General features: G+C 37.6%; 2 protein-coding genes across 3 annotated transcripts; one reads left to right on the plus strand and one right to left on the minus strand.

Moving 5' to 3' along the window:
• Positions 1-4,482: 4,482 nt before the first annotated feature.
• On the minus strand, positions 4,483-10,937 carry LOC124165270. Of its 2 annotated transcripts, none has more exons than XM_046542601.1 (6): positions 10,848-10,937; positions 8,209-8,301; positions 7,991-8,124; positions 5,392-5,580; positions 4,835-5,096; positions 4,483-4,719 (listed from the first exon to the last, which is right to left on the minus strand). In XM_046542601.1, the coding sequence occupies exons 2-6, from the start codon at positions 8,276-8,278 to the stop codon at positions 4,499-4,501; spliced, it is 876 nt and encodes a 291-aa protein (XP_046398557.1). In that variant the 5' UTR covers positions 8,279-8,301; positions 10,848-10,937; the 3' UTR covers positions 4,483-4,498. The 2 variants fall into 2 exon arrangements, with proteins under 2 accessions (XP_046398557.1, XP_046398556.1); XM_046542600.1 differs by lacking the exon at positions 10,848-10,937 and adding an exon at positions 8,731-8,952.
• A 263-nt stretch (positions 10,938-11,200) lies between these two features.
• LOC124165272 (probable U3 small nucleolar RNA-associated protein 11) lies at positions 11,201-12,303 on the plus strand. Its single transcript, XM_046542602.1, has 2 exons — positions 11,201-11,390; positions 11,478-12,303. The coding sequence occupies exon 2, from the start codon at positions 11,484-11,486 to the stop codon at positions 12,243-12,245; it is 762 nt and encodes a 253-aa protein (XP_046398558.1). The 5' UTR covers positions 11,201-11,390; positions 11,478-11,483; the 3' UTR covers positions 12,246-12,303.
• The last annotated feature ends 2,690 nt before the right edge of the window (positions 12,304-14,993 follow it).

The following is a 14,993-nucleotide window of genomic DNA, read 5'->3' on the forward strand; positions in this document are numbered from 1 at the left end:
CAATAATATACATATTCAGTGGCATATCCAGGGGTGGGGTCCGGAGGGTTCGGACCCTCCGCCCCTCCGAAGTATAAAAACACAATCATTTTCCTTCATAATAGAAATCAAAATATTGAAAAATAATGAATTTAAAAAATATTTCTTTGACTATTGAAGTTTTTTCGATTATGAAAAGTGTTTGAATAAGTTGAATTCCAATACTTACTATCCTGTTTTTCAAAACTTTTCCCAACTGGTTTTGGACCCCCCCCCCCCCCCCCCCAAACGAAATTCCTGACTACGCCACTGTACACAATAGTTTCTGTAATTGTGTGAAAAAAGCTCATTTAGAAGTTCTTCCATTCACGTTTTAGGATGTAACCTATTTGTGTGGCTGACAATGAGACATCGCTAGAGTGATGTTCAGTATTAGAATGCCGATCTTATTTTCTGAAAGGAAATAGGCGTGGTAGAAAAAAGTCACAGCTTTCTTCCACATAGGCCCGGGTGCGATTCTCATCTTAAGATTTTGTAGTATAAGTTCCGTTGAGAAACATTTCCTGTCAAGTACCTCGATAGCCGAGGTTGTTTAATACCTAGTTCGTGATCCTGTAATATGTAGGTCCTGGGTTCAAGACCACGAGAAGGCTAATTTTTTTATGCCCTATAACTTTAGAAATCACTGTTGCAACTCATCCCCATTCGTTTAATTTAGTTTATTAGCGATTTTTAAAATTTTTATGTTAATTTATGGATTTTTAGTTTTAATTTTATCCAACCCTTCCTGTACCCTTCATTGAGGCTGGCCAAACCCTTCCCGTACCCTCCAGGAAGGAGAGGGCGTACCCACCAATGTTCTAAAATACCCTTCGTGTACCCTTGCTGAAGGGTACACCTATCCTTCCTGTACCCTTGCTGAAGGGTACAGGAAGGGTACACTTATCCTTCCTGTACCCTTCATCGAGGCTGGCCAAACCCTTCCCGTACCCTCCAGGAAGGAGAGGGCGTACCCACCAATGTTCTAAAATACCCTTCGTGTACCCTTGCTGAAGGGTACACCTATCCTTCCTGTACCCTCAATGGAGGGTAAACCTCTCCTTATTGGAGGAGTTTATTTTTATCAGGGGATCTCCTCAGATAGGTATGACCACCACATGTCACGGAGGTTAAGCTTTGCATCGGGATCAAACAAATGTTTACAGACACCAATGGTAGTCCACTCGAGGGCCAATATTACAGCCACCCTTGAAATAAGGATCAATGCACGACACTGCTTTATTTTTATTTTATTTTCAAACCACCGGATACAGCTCTTATTGGCCATTTTACACCGGGGTATTCCACAAATGTAACAATTAAACGTACACAAACAACCATGCCCTGGACCGGGGAAACCGACCCAGGCGGGACTCGAACCCATGACCTCTTGTTTGACAGGCAAGGACGTTACCCCACCGCCACCAAGGCCGGTAAATTCGGCCTTTATATCCATGATTTCAATAGCAATTTTTAAGGAAGAGTTTTGAGAAATGATCAAGTGTGAAAGATACATTTTTGATGAGTTGCCTTTGTTATTGTAATAGTAACCGTTGAAACAAGTACCAATATCCTATAATCATAATTTAGGCTGAATTTAATGCTGTTCAAGAAGGTTCATTTGCAAACGTGACATCCTTGATCACAAAATTTAATACAAGGCTCATACATATCAAGCTCTCGAATTAGTGGAGTGGCAAAGAAGGCTTTCAGTGGTCAAAAGAAAGAGCTGTAGATTTACTGTAAAATGCTATTATAGTCAGGAAAGGGATTTCAGGAAGAATACAGTTAAGTTATAACGTACGACTTGGGATTTTAGGGGAAAGGCAATAGGTTACAGGTCAGGAAAAGTCAAAACAATAGGAAAACAGGATAATAAGGATGGTATAGGGAGAAAGTTAAGGACAGGATCATCAAGCTTTGCACATTTAGCAGTAACCTATGCTTCTGAACACACAATGCCACAGAACAGCAAGTTTATGGCCACAGCACTGAGGTCAAAGCCAGACTCTTGGTGCTAAGAAACTGGCCGGTTTTTTTTTTGTTAACAGATCAGTAATTGCAAACTACACTTTTACAGAGACTCCCTTAAGAGCAAAAATTATACTTAATGGTTTATACCACTTTGGCAGTGGAAACACTAAACACCTTTTCCTTAAAAATTTTGCTTGTAAAAGGAAGCTCCTATGGGTTTAGCACATCAGAGCGCACAACGCCCAATGGCATGATTCACACATGGCACCACATCAATTGACGTCTCCTCCCCTTCAGCAACATGCGAACATTCCCTGCTTTCACTCCTCCACTCATTCAGCTAGCCCAAGAGCATGCCTTTGACTTTCAATGGGAATCCTTTCTCCACAGTGAGGAATCTGTTTTGTGACAGATCTCAGCGGGAATCTCTACCAGTTTCAGATTCGCGAAATAAAATAAGAATCATATTTTTCAAGAGTTCAAAAATCATGTCCAACATTGAGTGTTTTTATTGCTCAGGGTACCCACGGACCAGGCACAGGGCGGGCGAACTGTTGACAGCATGCGACACCCGCCGTTTGGCAAGTGTGCGCTTGAACTAACGCTATGGTTTTGTAAGATAGTTTTGATTAATAAAAGTTATTGCGTAAAAAATTATTTCATAACTTGTATAATTTCACTCAGTTGGTATCTTTAATAATAAATAGGAAATATGAAATATGTGTGCTTCCTGTCTCACCCATTGACCAATCATGGATAGGCCAATGAAATTTCGTCTCCTCATTTCGAAAGTTTTGATCGTTATGAAAACATCTACTTACTATGGACCGGTTAGATCTTGTGTTCTCGCGATGTACGGTTTTAGGCGTTGTTTGTATGTAGTTGTTGATTCTATTTTAGTTTAATTCTCTCCACATCAAGTTCTTAAGCCTCCATGTGGTGTGTGAAGTGGTTGACAACATTATATTTTCGAAAAAGTAGTCACGTATATTCAGCCCATTAACGCTTGTATGGTGATCTTGATTTTGCTTACGAATTTGTGTGTTTCAACAATCAATAATCTCATATTCAGTGCAGTGAAGTGGCCACTGGTAAGGGAATTTTCTTTGTGGTGTTCTTATCCCGTAATTTGTGATGACACTGAGGAATGATAGTTCGCTGTGTGTGTGGGTGCGAGGACTTATGCGTGCACAAGTGAGGCATGGAGAGATGCTAGTCAGGCTTTCGCCATCCTGTGTTTAGTGTTTATTAATTTACTAATTCAAATCATTGTACTTGGCAGCTGAGTGACTTTTTTATGTGAACTTTTATAAAATAAATTGGCATTTGCTTTGTACATTTTGTGATTTTATTTCAATGATATCCCGCATAGTATCCCTACAGCATGCAACACGCAAAGCAAGAATAAAAGTGGAATGGGGACTGGAGGGGAGGGAAAGCGGTAGGGGAGGGTGCCAGTTTATGGAAAACCTCCGCCGAATGCGCTGCAGTCGCCCCAGCTGTTGTCCGCTACGCTATCTATACTTTTTAACATTGAATGTCATATCTATGAGGGTACCTGGCACTACTTCGAGGATCCTGGTTTGAACCCATGTCAACAGGTGCACAGCTAGGAATTAAGGCTGGGGGGGGGGGTTTTAGGAGCAACTAATACGGGGGGGTATAGAATACGGGAGGTGCGTGTGCCCTACCCCAGAAATTAAAAAAAAAAAAAAATGGTTCAAAATGGTGAGTTTTACAGCTTTCTGAGGGATATTTTATTGATCCTTAAACTATTCTATAAGTAATATTTACCCATTTAAGTAAAATGGATTAAATTTTAAAATTTCTCTGAGTTTGGGGGGGAATGGGGGTAGGGGGTTTATCCCTCAAAACACCCCCCCCCTCGCTGCGCCACTGCATGTCATGGCGGCAAATTATTTTCTTTCAATGACATTTTACCACTACCAGATGACTGCATTAAGGGTATAATACTGGCAATGATTTTCTTTCACATGAGATGGAAAAAATAAATCTCGCAGTTTAATTGTTTAATTATCCCCTAAGCAAACTTAAGATTATCAAGCAATTGTAGTGAAAATATACTTAGTGATACAGTCATTCAGGTACTAATCAGTTCAGAAATACTAGACTTGGACCGATGCCACTTTTTCCGATACCTCGATACCGGCGGTGGATACCGATAGTATTATTTGCCGATACCTTACTTATTTCTGAATAATTACTTACCTATTTCTGGTATACAAAATCATGAGGAAAGAGGATGGAGAATCGACTCACTAGTACTGACATTGAAAAATGTATCAGACTTTTGAGCTGTTTTTAAGAACACACTTAAAAACATATCTTCCTCTTATGATACATTAATATTAATTATGTAAGTGCGAATTCATAAAATAATATCAACTGACATAAAAATGACACATTTTCAAATACATATAAGTTCTTAGCACGTAAATTGCTGATAGGATATTGAATAAAACACAGAAATTAAAATAAAAAACATTTATTGTTTGTTAAAGCTTTGAGAAATACTTTTGATAGCATCAACTGCCTGCCCTAATAATTCTAGTTTTCTTTTATAATAATCCTCTTTCACTTGGACCACTCTTGCTTTAAGTTTCAATTGTTCCTCCTGAATTCTGAGAGATTCCCTAGCAGCCTCTTCAGTCCTTCCAAGTATTCCTCGCATTTGAAAAATTACCCTTCTGAATGGCTTAACTTTTCCTGCAACAGGTCAAATCATGGATATAAATACAGCAATAATTCCTAATGTAATTCAAAGACGTCAATACAGGATTCCACACTGCAGAGGTAGATGAAAAGTAGATGTTGTACTCACTCCTTTTGCTAGGCTCATTTTGCCTAGTGTCAATTTTTGGATGACTGGATGAGGGAGGGGCGGATGTCTCTATCACAGGATGCTCATTTGAGGGGATCTCCTCACGATGCTCAGTATCGCATGAAGACTGATACGAGAATGGGAACTCTGGGTGTACAGGGGAGATATATGTCTGTGATGAGGAAGTAGGGATAGGTGGGGCAGGCATACAGATGTCTGGGCCACTTTCATGTTTTCCTATGTCATCAAATGCCATATATTCCTGCAAAAATAACAAATTGATTTATATTCACCTTAGTATTGACTCCATAGCCATGTATAACCAATAGCAAATTTCAATAAATAAACAAGATATATTTTATGCATATAGGAAAAGTTTCACAGCATCCATTTTGATTTCGAGCTTTCACCCAATATTTGTTCTATTATAAAAACTCATCCCAAATCTTAAGCTTTCTTAATATTCAGATGGGAGGAAAACTTCAAATTTCATACCATAGATGACTATTTTTGATTCTCTTTAAATTTTCAATGCATAAAATGTTTTATAGTGTCACCGGCAATTCCTTAATGACTGGCGATTCAGAAGTTTCATTTGGATCACAGTTTGCAGTTCTTTCCAAGAGATCTTTCACCCGCATGTAGAAGTTAGTCAACATCATCGAAGTGGGAGGTCCGGCTCCCGTCTCTGCAGCCTCGATAGCAGCCACGCGACCCTTCACTCCATTCTTGATATCATGCCACGTCTGTGGATTGCAAGAAAATACCTCATATCATCTGACATTGGCCAAAAATCTGACAAAACAAATGCAGCCCAACATCCCTTCAACACTCACAATTTCTGACCCAGGAAACAAAACAAAACCAGCTCACAGAGAATGAATTTATTTGATTAATATCAAGTACATAGCACTTTAAAGGACAGCCACAGTCTCATCCAATCGTTTTCTCTTTCAGGATGGGTCTAAGTTCATTTTGGTCTACGTCTGCAACCAATAGCAACTCAGTTCTATCATTCATAGCCTTAAGTTTTCTGCACCAAATAAGTACCTTCACATTGAATTTCATTCCACAAAATGAAATGTATGTATTCCACTTCCTTTTCCACGCAAATTCATTGATACATTAATAATAACACTAATGCTTCTGATTCAATACAAACAGTCAAATGCATTCTTCCGCAAAAAAGGGATTTGGTAGAACATAATCTCTACAGGCTGTGATATGACTGTGACACATTGGACAGAATTCTCCAGGGTTAGGATTTCTGATCGACCGAGTCTTCCAAATCCTCATAAACATGATTTATGAAGACATGCTATGGTCATAAAGACATGGCAGATTCATGATTAAGTGGCTCCATGCATGTAGGATCTAAGATTTTTTATCATTTACAGACTGTCAACTTTCTGCATTCATAATACTTTACGTATATATAGCTTTTTCTTCAAAGATAACATATAAGTAAAACAAATGCCAGCAAAATCTTGGATTAGTGCAGAATGTGAAATTCAAACACTATAGAAGAAAACCTTTAGGCAAGACGGGGAACCCTCAGCGTCTGCATACGCATAAACAGAAAGACAAAGCAATGACATCAACACATTGCAGATGGGTCATCAGTTTACACACTTCCTAATTAGATATCTTTGCTTAGGAACAATCAATGCCTCAAAAAAGTGCTCTGAATTTCTTTTTGTGAAACTCCTTAGTCTCCACTATAGCTATGTTTCTTTACTAGCCATTATGTACAAGCACATCTAAGCTCTCTTCATAATAGATCGCCAAACATGAGCATTGAGATAAGAAATTTATTTGAAGATGATATTTGAAAAGAAAATATCAATGTCATACATACTTTCCGAGTGAATTCTAATGTGAATGCCACATTTTTTTAGTAGAAATGTAGGATGGCAGGGTCAAAATGTCTCCCTCTATCTGATCACTCTCATTCAATACCTAATGCTTCATCCATGTCCACACTGAGCCATAATCACCGAATACAAGAACATTGCCATCAACAACATCCCACTTGGATACAACAATTTGTACCTGGACCAATCTGCACATCCATCAGCGTTTCACCAACTTTTTTCCAGCTCATGTTACCGTGTTAGTGTGTCACCCTATTATCCTAAAATATTATCATTCATCATGAAACAATCTGCATTGCACTAGATCACAGAAGCCATCACACCTTGTGCAACATTGCATTAACCAGTCTATTAAGTCCATATATCTTATGACTACAAGGATAGTAGATGCAACATGCTAAAGGTAACTAATCGTACAAATTCTAAATGTTGTCATTGCACAAGAAACTGACATTATAATTCACTAGTATTGTGTCACTAGTACAAGTTTGATAATCACAGCATTAGCGACAACACCTTTCATTGTATCCATGCAATTTCAGTTTTCCAAGGTGAATGCTTTTAAATGGGAGCAAATATTTCATTAAACCGCCAAGAGATCATACTAAATGATCAATTTCTGTTATTATAACTGAAATAAATAGCAAGCAAGCCATGATTGAATATGTCACATTGCTTATAAACTTTTCCATTGAATTGGAAATAATTCTGTTCATACACACTTTAGTCAAAGAATGGACTTGACTCATCACAGGGGAGGGAGCACTAGCTTTGATGAGGGCGAAAAAACTTGGTTAACCCATGTTAGTGAACTTGTGAAAAAATTTTATTGCTGGTATAAATTTTTCAATTGTATACATATATTGCATTTGGTCTGGCACAATGAAGCCATTTGAGTAGTTCACAAACCTTCTAAATGGTATTGGCAAATGCTTCAATTTCACCAAAGAGACTGAAATGAACAAAGCACCCAACTTCCACAGCATCACCATTTCCAAATTTAATTCTTTCCCACCTTGGCCAGCTTTTCACCCCTGCTCACCTACTGCATACAAGTTCATGCTCAAAGCAATTTCACGAGGTCACGCGGTTATCTTATTTGATGGCTAGACAGGGGGGAACCTAACGAACAACAAGGCAGAACAATACCCTGGATGGGGGCAACCCACCCAGGTGGAACTAAAAAACCACGACCTTTGGTTTCGCACGCGAGGACTTTACACCATACAAGTTGATGACTTAAAGCAAATCGCAGACATGCCTAATAAATATAGGATCATACCTTTCGCCACTCCTTCCATGTTTTCTTTGGACCATCACAATGGTTAAGCCTAATAGCAACGTTCTGCCACAGCACTGCCGACTCCTTAGCGGTAAAAGAAGAATTTATTTTCCCCCTGGCTACCTTACTATTTCCTGCAGAAATAAAATAGCAACGATACAGAATAAAATGCAATAAAGACTATACGTTCAGGAGGAGAGCTAATACACAAGTCTCACCTTCTAAAAACTCCAACAAAATGTTCTTTTGCTGTATACTTATTTTCTTGCCAGAGGCTTTCCTCCCCATGTTGTCAGTGTAGCTCAATGGCACTTGAGAACAACGATGCCAAAATGAAATTTTAAAGTTAAATCATTACTGTGCTCAAGCAACAATTTTGCACATCAATACACAATTCGATTGATAAATATATTCACCAGATAGTGAGATGAGTAAAGTAAAAAATGAGGACTATCCCACATAGGATTTGCACATATCTGTCATCATCCGTTTCAAACTCTGAACCATGCCAAATACTTTTAAGTCAAGAGGAAGTACAGATAAAATAAAATTGATGAAACGTAAAAATATTGCATTAAATACGCTTCATTTTATTTACCTACAATTAACACGTACATATTGATCTACATATCAGAAGTTTAAGCATTTGATGAAAAATTCTGCAGAAATGCACTTCTTAAATTTCCGTTTATCTGATTTGTTGTTAAAGTAACCATGTTATGTGCAACCAAGTCACGTACCACTCACGAGCAATGGACACCAACGGCAGATGAATTCCTTAAGATTCTTTCAGTTATACACTCGCAAGAATGATGAGGCTCAGAAATAGTTTCTGAGACACATTCGACATCTTCAAAGACAGTGCAGCGATTATTAGAAGATGCATCCTCTCTGCCCCCAGCATATACATAGTTGGGTAGTGGTCTGTTAAATGATCTGTCCATGTGTTTATAGATGATTTTTCCTCTGCATGTATAAAGTAATATATTTAATTTGTTAAGTGTTTTGCGTTCATCAAATATTTATGGTTTTGTTTTGCATTCATTATTACCTTTAAATTTTTTCAACTTGTTATTAATTTTTAGCATTTTGACACTTGCTATTGATTATAGATTTTAGCACTTGTTATCATTACGTATGTTTGCATTCGTCTATACTTATTATTGCTATTTGTAGATTTTTATACTTGTAATTAGTTATGCGTAACTTTTACTCTAGATATGCATTTATAGATTTTTATCATTGGTTATTTATTTACAGATCTTGCAATTGTGGTTAATATTAAAGCTATTTTGCTTTTCTAAAATGTTTACAGAAATTTTTGCATTAGAGACTATTGTGCACATACTTTAGAATAACAATAACCATCTTTGCATGCTCCTAGTTATGTGATGGTTTTTGCCGTTGGAAGTGTGGATACATGTGGGGGGCGCGAGCCCCCTCTTGCGGGGCCGCCACTAGTGCCTAACATTGCAGAACCACAATTGTAACTTTTTCTATCAGAAGATGGCTTTGTCCAGTGTAAGTGTACAATCATTTTAAATAAATCTTGCTTCAAATTTGCATGTGACTTATTTTTCATTATGTTAAAAGTAAAGGTAGCTCAAGATATATTTTGCGAGTTTTTTCTCGATCTGCTACTAGCTGTTGGATTAAAATGAAATGGTTTCTAAGGCCTATAAAATCCTTGGTTTCATTTTCAGAAACTAGAAAGGTTATGCATAATATTTTCTGTTACAACTTATTATATGCAACATTAGCAATGTCTTTAATCTCTAATATGGAATCTATATCATGTGAGGCATGCTGATGCTATCGAGAATCCAAAATATATTCCTACAAATGGTGGCTTTCAGATTCCCAATCCAAAAAGAAAATGGTTCTCACGATGAATTATTAAAATTACACACTTTAAAATCATTATCTAAAAGAAGAAAGCAGTTATGACTACCATTTTTATATTTGTTGCAAAACAATAAGGTAAAATGTTCTGAATTGCTATCTATAATTAACACCGAAAGAACCCCCAAACCAAATACAAGTCCAAAGATAATTCATATATTAAATATTAGTGTTAACTATTTATACTACTTACCACTGTACAGGATTGCCAGGGTATACAATAACGATTGCATTGATGTAGAAATTTTTCACTCTTACATGTACTTATGTTAAAGGTATTTCGAACAGCTCTCGATGCTATGATTTAATTTCTGAAGGTATTGTATGTTTGTTATGTACAAAATTTTCCTCATTAGAGGAATTTTTAATTATGTATTATTTTTTTTCTTTTTTATTCTAAAAATTTCTGAATAATTCTAGTTTGACTCGGTATTAGTAAAAAGGATTATCCGTAAATAAATTTTAGTATTATATTAGTTTTCACAATATGAATATGGAGTTTGAGAGAAAATACACTCGTTAAATTAAATTAGAAACAAAAATTTTAAGCAGCAACGAAGCACTTAATAAGTTGCCTGAAGAATGATAATGGACTCGCAAACAACGATTCCATAAATATGCACAGAGAGTAAATGATGGAAAGCCCTGCATGACATTAACGTACCAAAGGCTACGCTTGAAATTAGATCCACCAAAAGTAATTCATTCAATTTCATCAGTATAATAGCAGGAAACACGGGAGAAATGGGATACGGTCTCAGAATCAGGCTAGTTAGTAGAGAAGAAAAGGCCCTCCGAAACGTGGGCAAACATCGAGTCTGTCACCCGGAATCCCTAGATGGCTTTCTGCACATTATTCACAGGGAAAGTCTTTGACCTTGCTCCTAAATAGGCGAACGGCCGTTTTAAACGCAAAATAGTCTAATTAAAGTTGTCATTTAAAAATGACACGTACCTATGAGGTTTGATTAGAGTCCTTCAGTTGGTCTTCCTTCACTTCGGAGGCTGACTCCTTCTGCTTTTGTTCCAATAGAAACTTCTGAAAAGCAGGCTTCCAAATGTAGATTCCACCGAAGAACCCTAATATCGTAACAAGGGCAATTTCAGCAAATCCAATGCCACGAGGTTTCCGAATAAACATATTACATCGCCTAATACTCTGACACAAGCTAAGCCTTCCTTATTCCAATGGAATTGCTTAAACTCAACGGGTAATATACGTTCATTTGCTCTCTTGCTAAGAAAATTGAAGAATGTTGGCGCTAGTGCGGCTAGCATACGCTCATTTGTTACCTGTTTACATCTAATTTCATGTTTCATCTGTCGTAGCAAACTCGCATGGTCGCTCGCGTTGGTACTGCGATTTTTGTGATAAGTCGCCCACCGCTTCGGTGAACTACGGAAGAAATTCTTCATGTTCTCTTCTTGTTTTTAAGCTGGTGTAAAATTGTCCTAAAATGAGGACTTAGTTCTCGGTTTGGTGAAGGAACAATCAGCGGTAAGTTCACCTTCACAGGAGTTTTATTAGTATTGCTTCCTCATAGGCTGAGTGCATATCATCATTTAGTTCTATATATTCCATTAGGTCAAAATGTCTTCGTGGAAAAAAGCTGCCAAGGTCAACCAGAGGACTCACCGTGAGCGTCACCAGCCGGAAAGTCGTGCTCATCTTGGTTTGTTGGAGAAGAAAAAGGACTACCGTCAGAGAGCTAAAGATTTTCATTCTAAACAGGCCAGACTAAAATCTTTGAAGAAGAAAGCTCTCAATCGGAATCCAGATGAATTTTATTTTCATATGGTCAATTCAAAGGTTGAAGATGGTGTGCATAATGAAATTGACAAGGAAGACGAGCATACGCCGGGCCAAATAAAATTAATGCAAACTCAGGATTTAAAATATGTGAATGTTAAACGCAAAATAGAGTCAAACAAAATCGAGAGAATGCAATCTCAATTACACTTACTTGATGTTGCGAATCATACTGCCAACAAGCATATTTTTTTCGTCGATACTAAGGAGGAAGCAAAGAACTTCGATGTTGCAGCGCGGCTGGATACCCATCCTCTGTTAATAGATAGAAGAACGAATCGGCCTAGAATGTCCGATCTTAAAACCATGGTCCTTCCTGATGTTGATGCGGAAACTGTTAAGAACCTTGCCAAAGAAAGGAATATTCGTTATAAGGAATTGAAAAAGAGGATTGACAGGGAAAAGGAGTTGACTGTTATTCAGCAGAAGTTGGAAGTGAAGAGGCATTTGCAAAATAAAAATGAACAAGCTCCAGTGCGAATTAAACCAGGGACAAAAGACTTGCCTCCTGTTTATAAGTGGAAATACGAAAGGAAAAAGTGATTTATTTTCTTAAACAATTTAATTACTTGCATTTCAATAAACTTTCTTATATTTGGAATTTGGTGCATTTTGTTGTCATAGCTGTGATCCTTCCTAATTTTTAATATGGTATATACATGCTAATTTGAATTATATGCTTTTCTTGGAATCTTCTAATTCTGTAGTCAAATAATTACTTAATACTACGCATGTAGCCAATTCAAAAGTTGAAGATGGCAAGCATCATGGAATTAATGGGCGCTTATGAGAGACAATTGCAACAAAGTTATTAATGTTGAACTCCGACTTGATTGTGGGTCTGTTATCAGCTTAGTTCCCTAAAAATGCCTTTCATGCCTGAAGTTATCCATTTTCCTATTGCAAGTTCATCTAAAGAACATTTGACGAGAAATTTTTGGCAGGGATACGTGGGTTTCTCAAATGGTTTACACTAAATATTGGCGTAATTAAGCTTCCAAGGCTAACCCAGCAAAAATGGAGATTTGAGCACTAGCTTTGGAAGATACTGCAAGGCACATGCCATAATTTCAGGCCTACCTCAAAATGCTCTAGGAAAACGAACTTCATTATAGCATTAAAAGTGCGCAGTAAGACTTGAAAATAGCCTTAAATGCACCATGATTTTTCGATGCTCCCTTATCTCAAATGTTTGGTACCATTTGGTTTTTAATCCCCGTGTGTTCAAACCCAAGGCTTGTTTGGACGGGTGAGGGTAGAGATCGGTCGAGACAAATTCATGGGCATCTGAGAAAGAGACATTCAGATCAAGGGAGCCAGTTACTTTCCCTGTACTGCATCACACTTCAAGGATATATTTTTGTTTAGAAGAGTATGAATGCTCCATCCAAGATTGCCAGCCAGCAAGGTGGTGGGGTAACGCCCTCATTTGCAAAACCTGAGGTCTTGTGTTCAAGTTGTGCCTGGATAAGTTTCACCACCTAGTGCATGTATGTGTCCTAATTTCTCAATTTTAATGAAGATGTCATTAAATTTTAAGACCTATGGGGTGGGCTTAAATTGGTTGGTATTACTGAAGATATTTAACCAAGGGATTACTTAATAAAGAGGTAATAAGTGTTCTGGATTATTCCTCACAAGATTCAATCTCTTACAATTCAAGCGCACCCCTCCCTGGATCCTTAGGTCTGAAGCTAAGTGCTCAATCCCAATCATAATGCTTTCAATGAAGTGGTAGATAAGATGACTTGCCTTACACATTTTTTACATCATTACTTCACTTAAATTAATGAACTATACAGCCCTCGTTGAATGGGTGTAGCCAAATGGAGACCAGTTTAGTCGGCAGAAGGAAGGGTGGGAACACTGCGCTGTCCTCTGGTCGGACTTGTTGTGTTCACAAAATACTCACACGGGTGATTTATGATTGCAACGGATTTATTTCGTACTTTCGGTTACATTCGGGTGTGGCCAGGGATGCGTCCGAACATCCCGGATGAAGTGGTTGACTGGCGTGCTGAGTTCCCAAAAAATGGCCGCTGCTCACAAAACACTAGGACTCCCACTTTCCAAGCTGTACTATGACTTACATACCCTTATAATGATCAGTATGGTTGATCTGCAGCATTATTTTTACAGAAGTCAAGTATGGAAGATGATAACAGCTGAGAAGCAAGGGTTGGATTCATTTAACACATGATACAAAGAGTGATGAAATTCAAATTGATCAACCATTCTCTTGATCAACTGAGTAAATCATTGGGATTTCCTGGTGAGATTGGGGAGAACTAGGTCTTATGATAACATTTAGAAAAAGGTGGAATAAGGTGATCATGAGAAATAACAGTCCGATAAATAAAATGATTGAAGGACATGCAGTTGGCAAGAATGACAAGGAAAAGCAATGCTTAAAACACGCGATAAATAATGGTAAATAAGAGTGGTATGTGAGAAAAGATTATCTGAAAGGGAAATTAAGGAGAGAGCTTTGTCGCGCCAATCTTGGGATTGTTGACAATGGCTTGAGACTGAAATTAACTCAACCCAAGCAGCAATCAATATTCCTACAACATCCAGACAACATTGTCGGCATTAACATAAGACATCCGTGCAATATAATGTCATTCAAATTAACGTTGTATGGATATCACTCAAATATCCACAGGACCAACCAAACAACGTTACAGAGATGTCCAAGAGTGGGCATGGAGGTCCAAATTAAAACATCTCTTAAATATCTTCACAATATCTCATGAGTAGGTTATGGGTGTGCTTATTACGCTTTTTGGCAATCTTCACACATACAAACACAACATTTGTGCTCTTCAATTCTGTACAGAACAAATGCTACATTTGGATACCTACTATTTTGAATAACAATTACCTAGTAAATATTACAACTTGGATATCTATGAAAATTTATTTTTACAACTCGTTGTGGACATTACAAATAGGAAATCTATGGGTAATGTTGTCAAAATATCCGTCTTGAAATAACAGCTTGTTTTAAATATATCAACCTTATTTAGATAACCAATGGATATTACCTGCTGCTTGTTAATTGATTCAATGAAAACAGCTCAATGCAGTCCCTGTTATTTCTATAAATGTAATGGGGTCATTCCATTTCAAATCACCCAATATGAAAAAAATTTACAATTTTGAATTCATCAGACAATTGCTACCTCAGCAGTCACTTCCATTACCTTGCATCGGCTAGAGCTGACGTCCGCTCATTTGCATGAAAAATCTGCGATAGCTATACCTGACCTGGAGTAATGGGTTTGAAAA

Source organism: Ischnura elegans, chromosome 9, assembly GCF_921293095.1.
Source record: "Ischnura elegans chromosome 9, ioIscEleg1.1, whole genome shotgun sequence".
Taxonomy (NCBI): Eukaryota; Metazoa; Arthropoda; class Insecta; order Odonata; family Coenagrionidae; genus Ischnura; species Ischnura elegans.

Coding starts and splice junctions, on each gene's coding strand:
- LOC124165270 (XM_046542601.1), bottom strand. CDS start 8,278: ATGGGGAGGAAAGCCTCTGGCAAGAAAATAAGTATACAGCAAAAGAAC. Junction 5,097..5,391: donor CAGTCATTAAGGAATTGCCG/GTGACACTATAA, acceptor TTATTTTTGCAG/GAATATATGGCATTTGATGA. Junction 4,720..4,834: donor AAATGAGCCTAGCAAAAGGA/GTGAGTACAACA, acceptor GACCTGTTGCAG/GAAAAGTTAAGCCATTCAGA.
- LOC124165272 (XM_046542602.1), top strand. CDS start 11,484: ATGTCTTCGTGGAAAAAAGCTGCCAAGGTCAACCAGAGGACTCACCGT.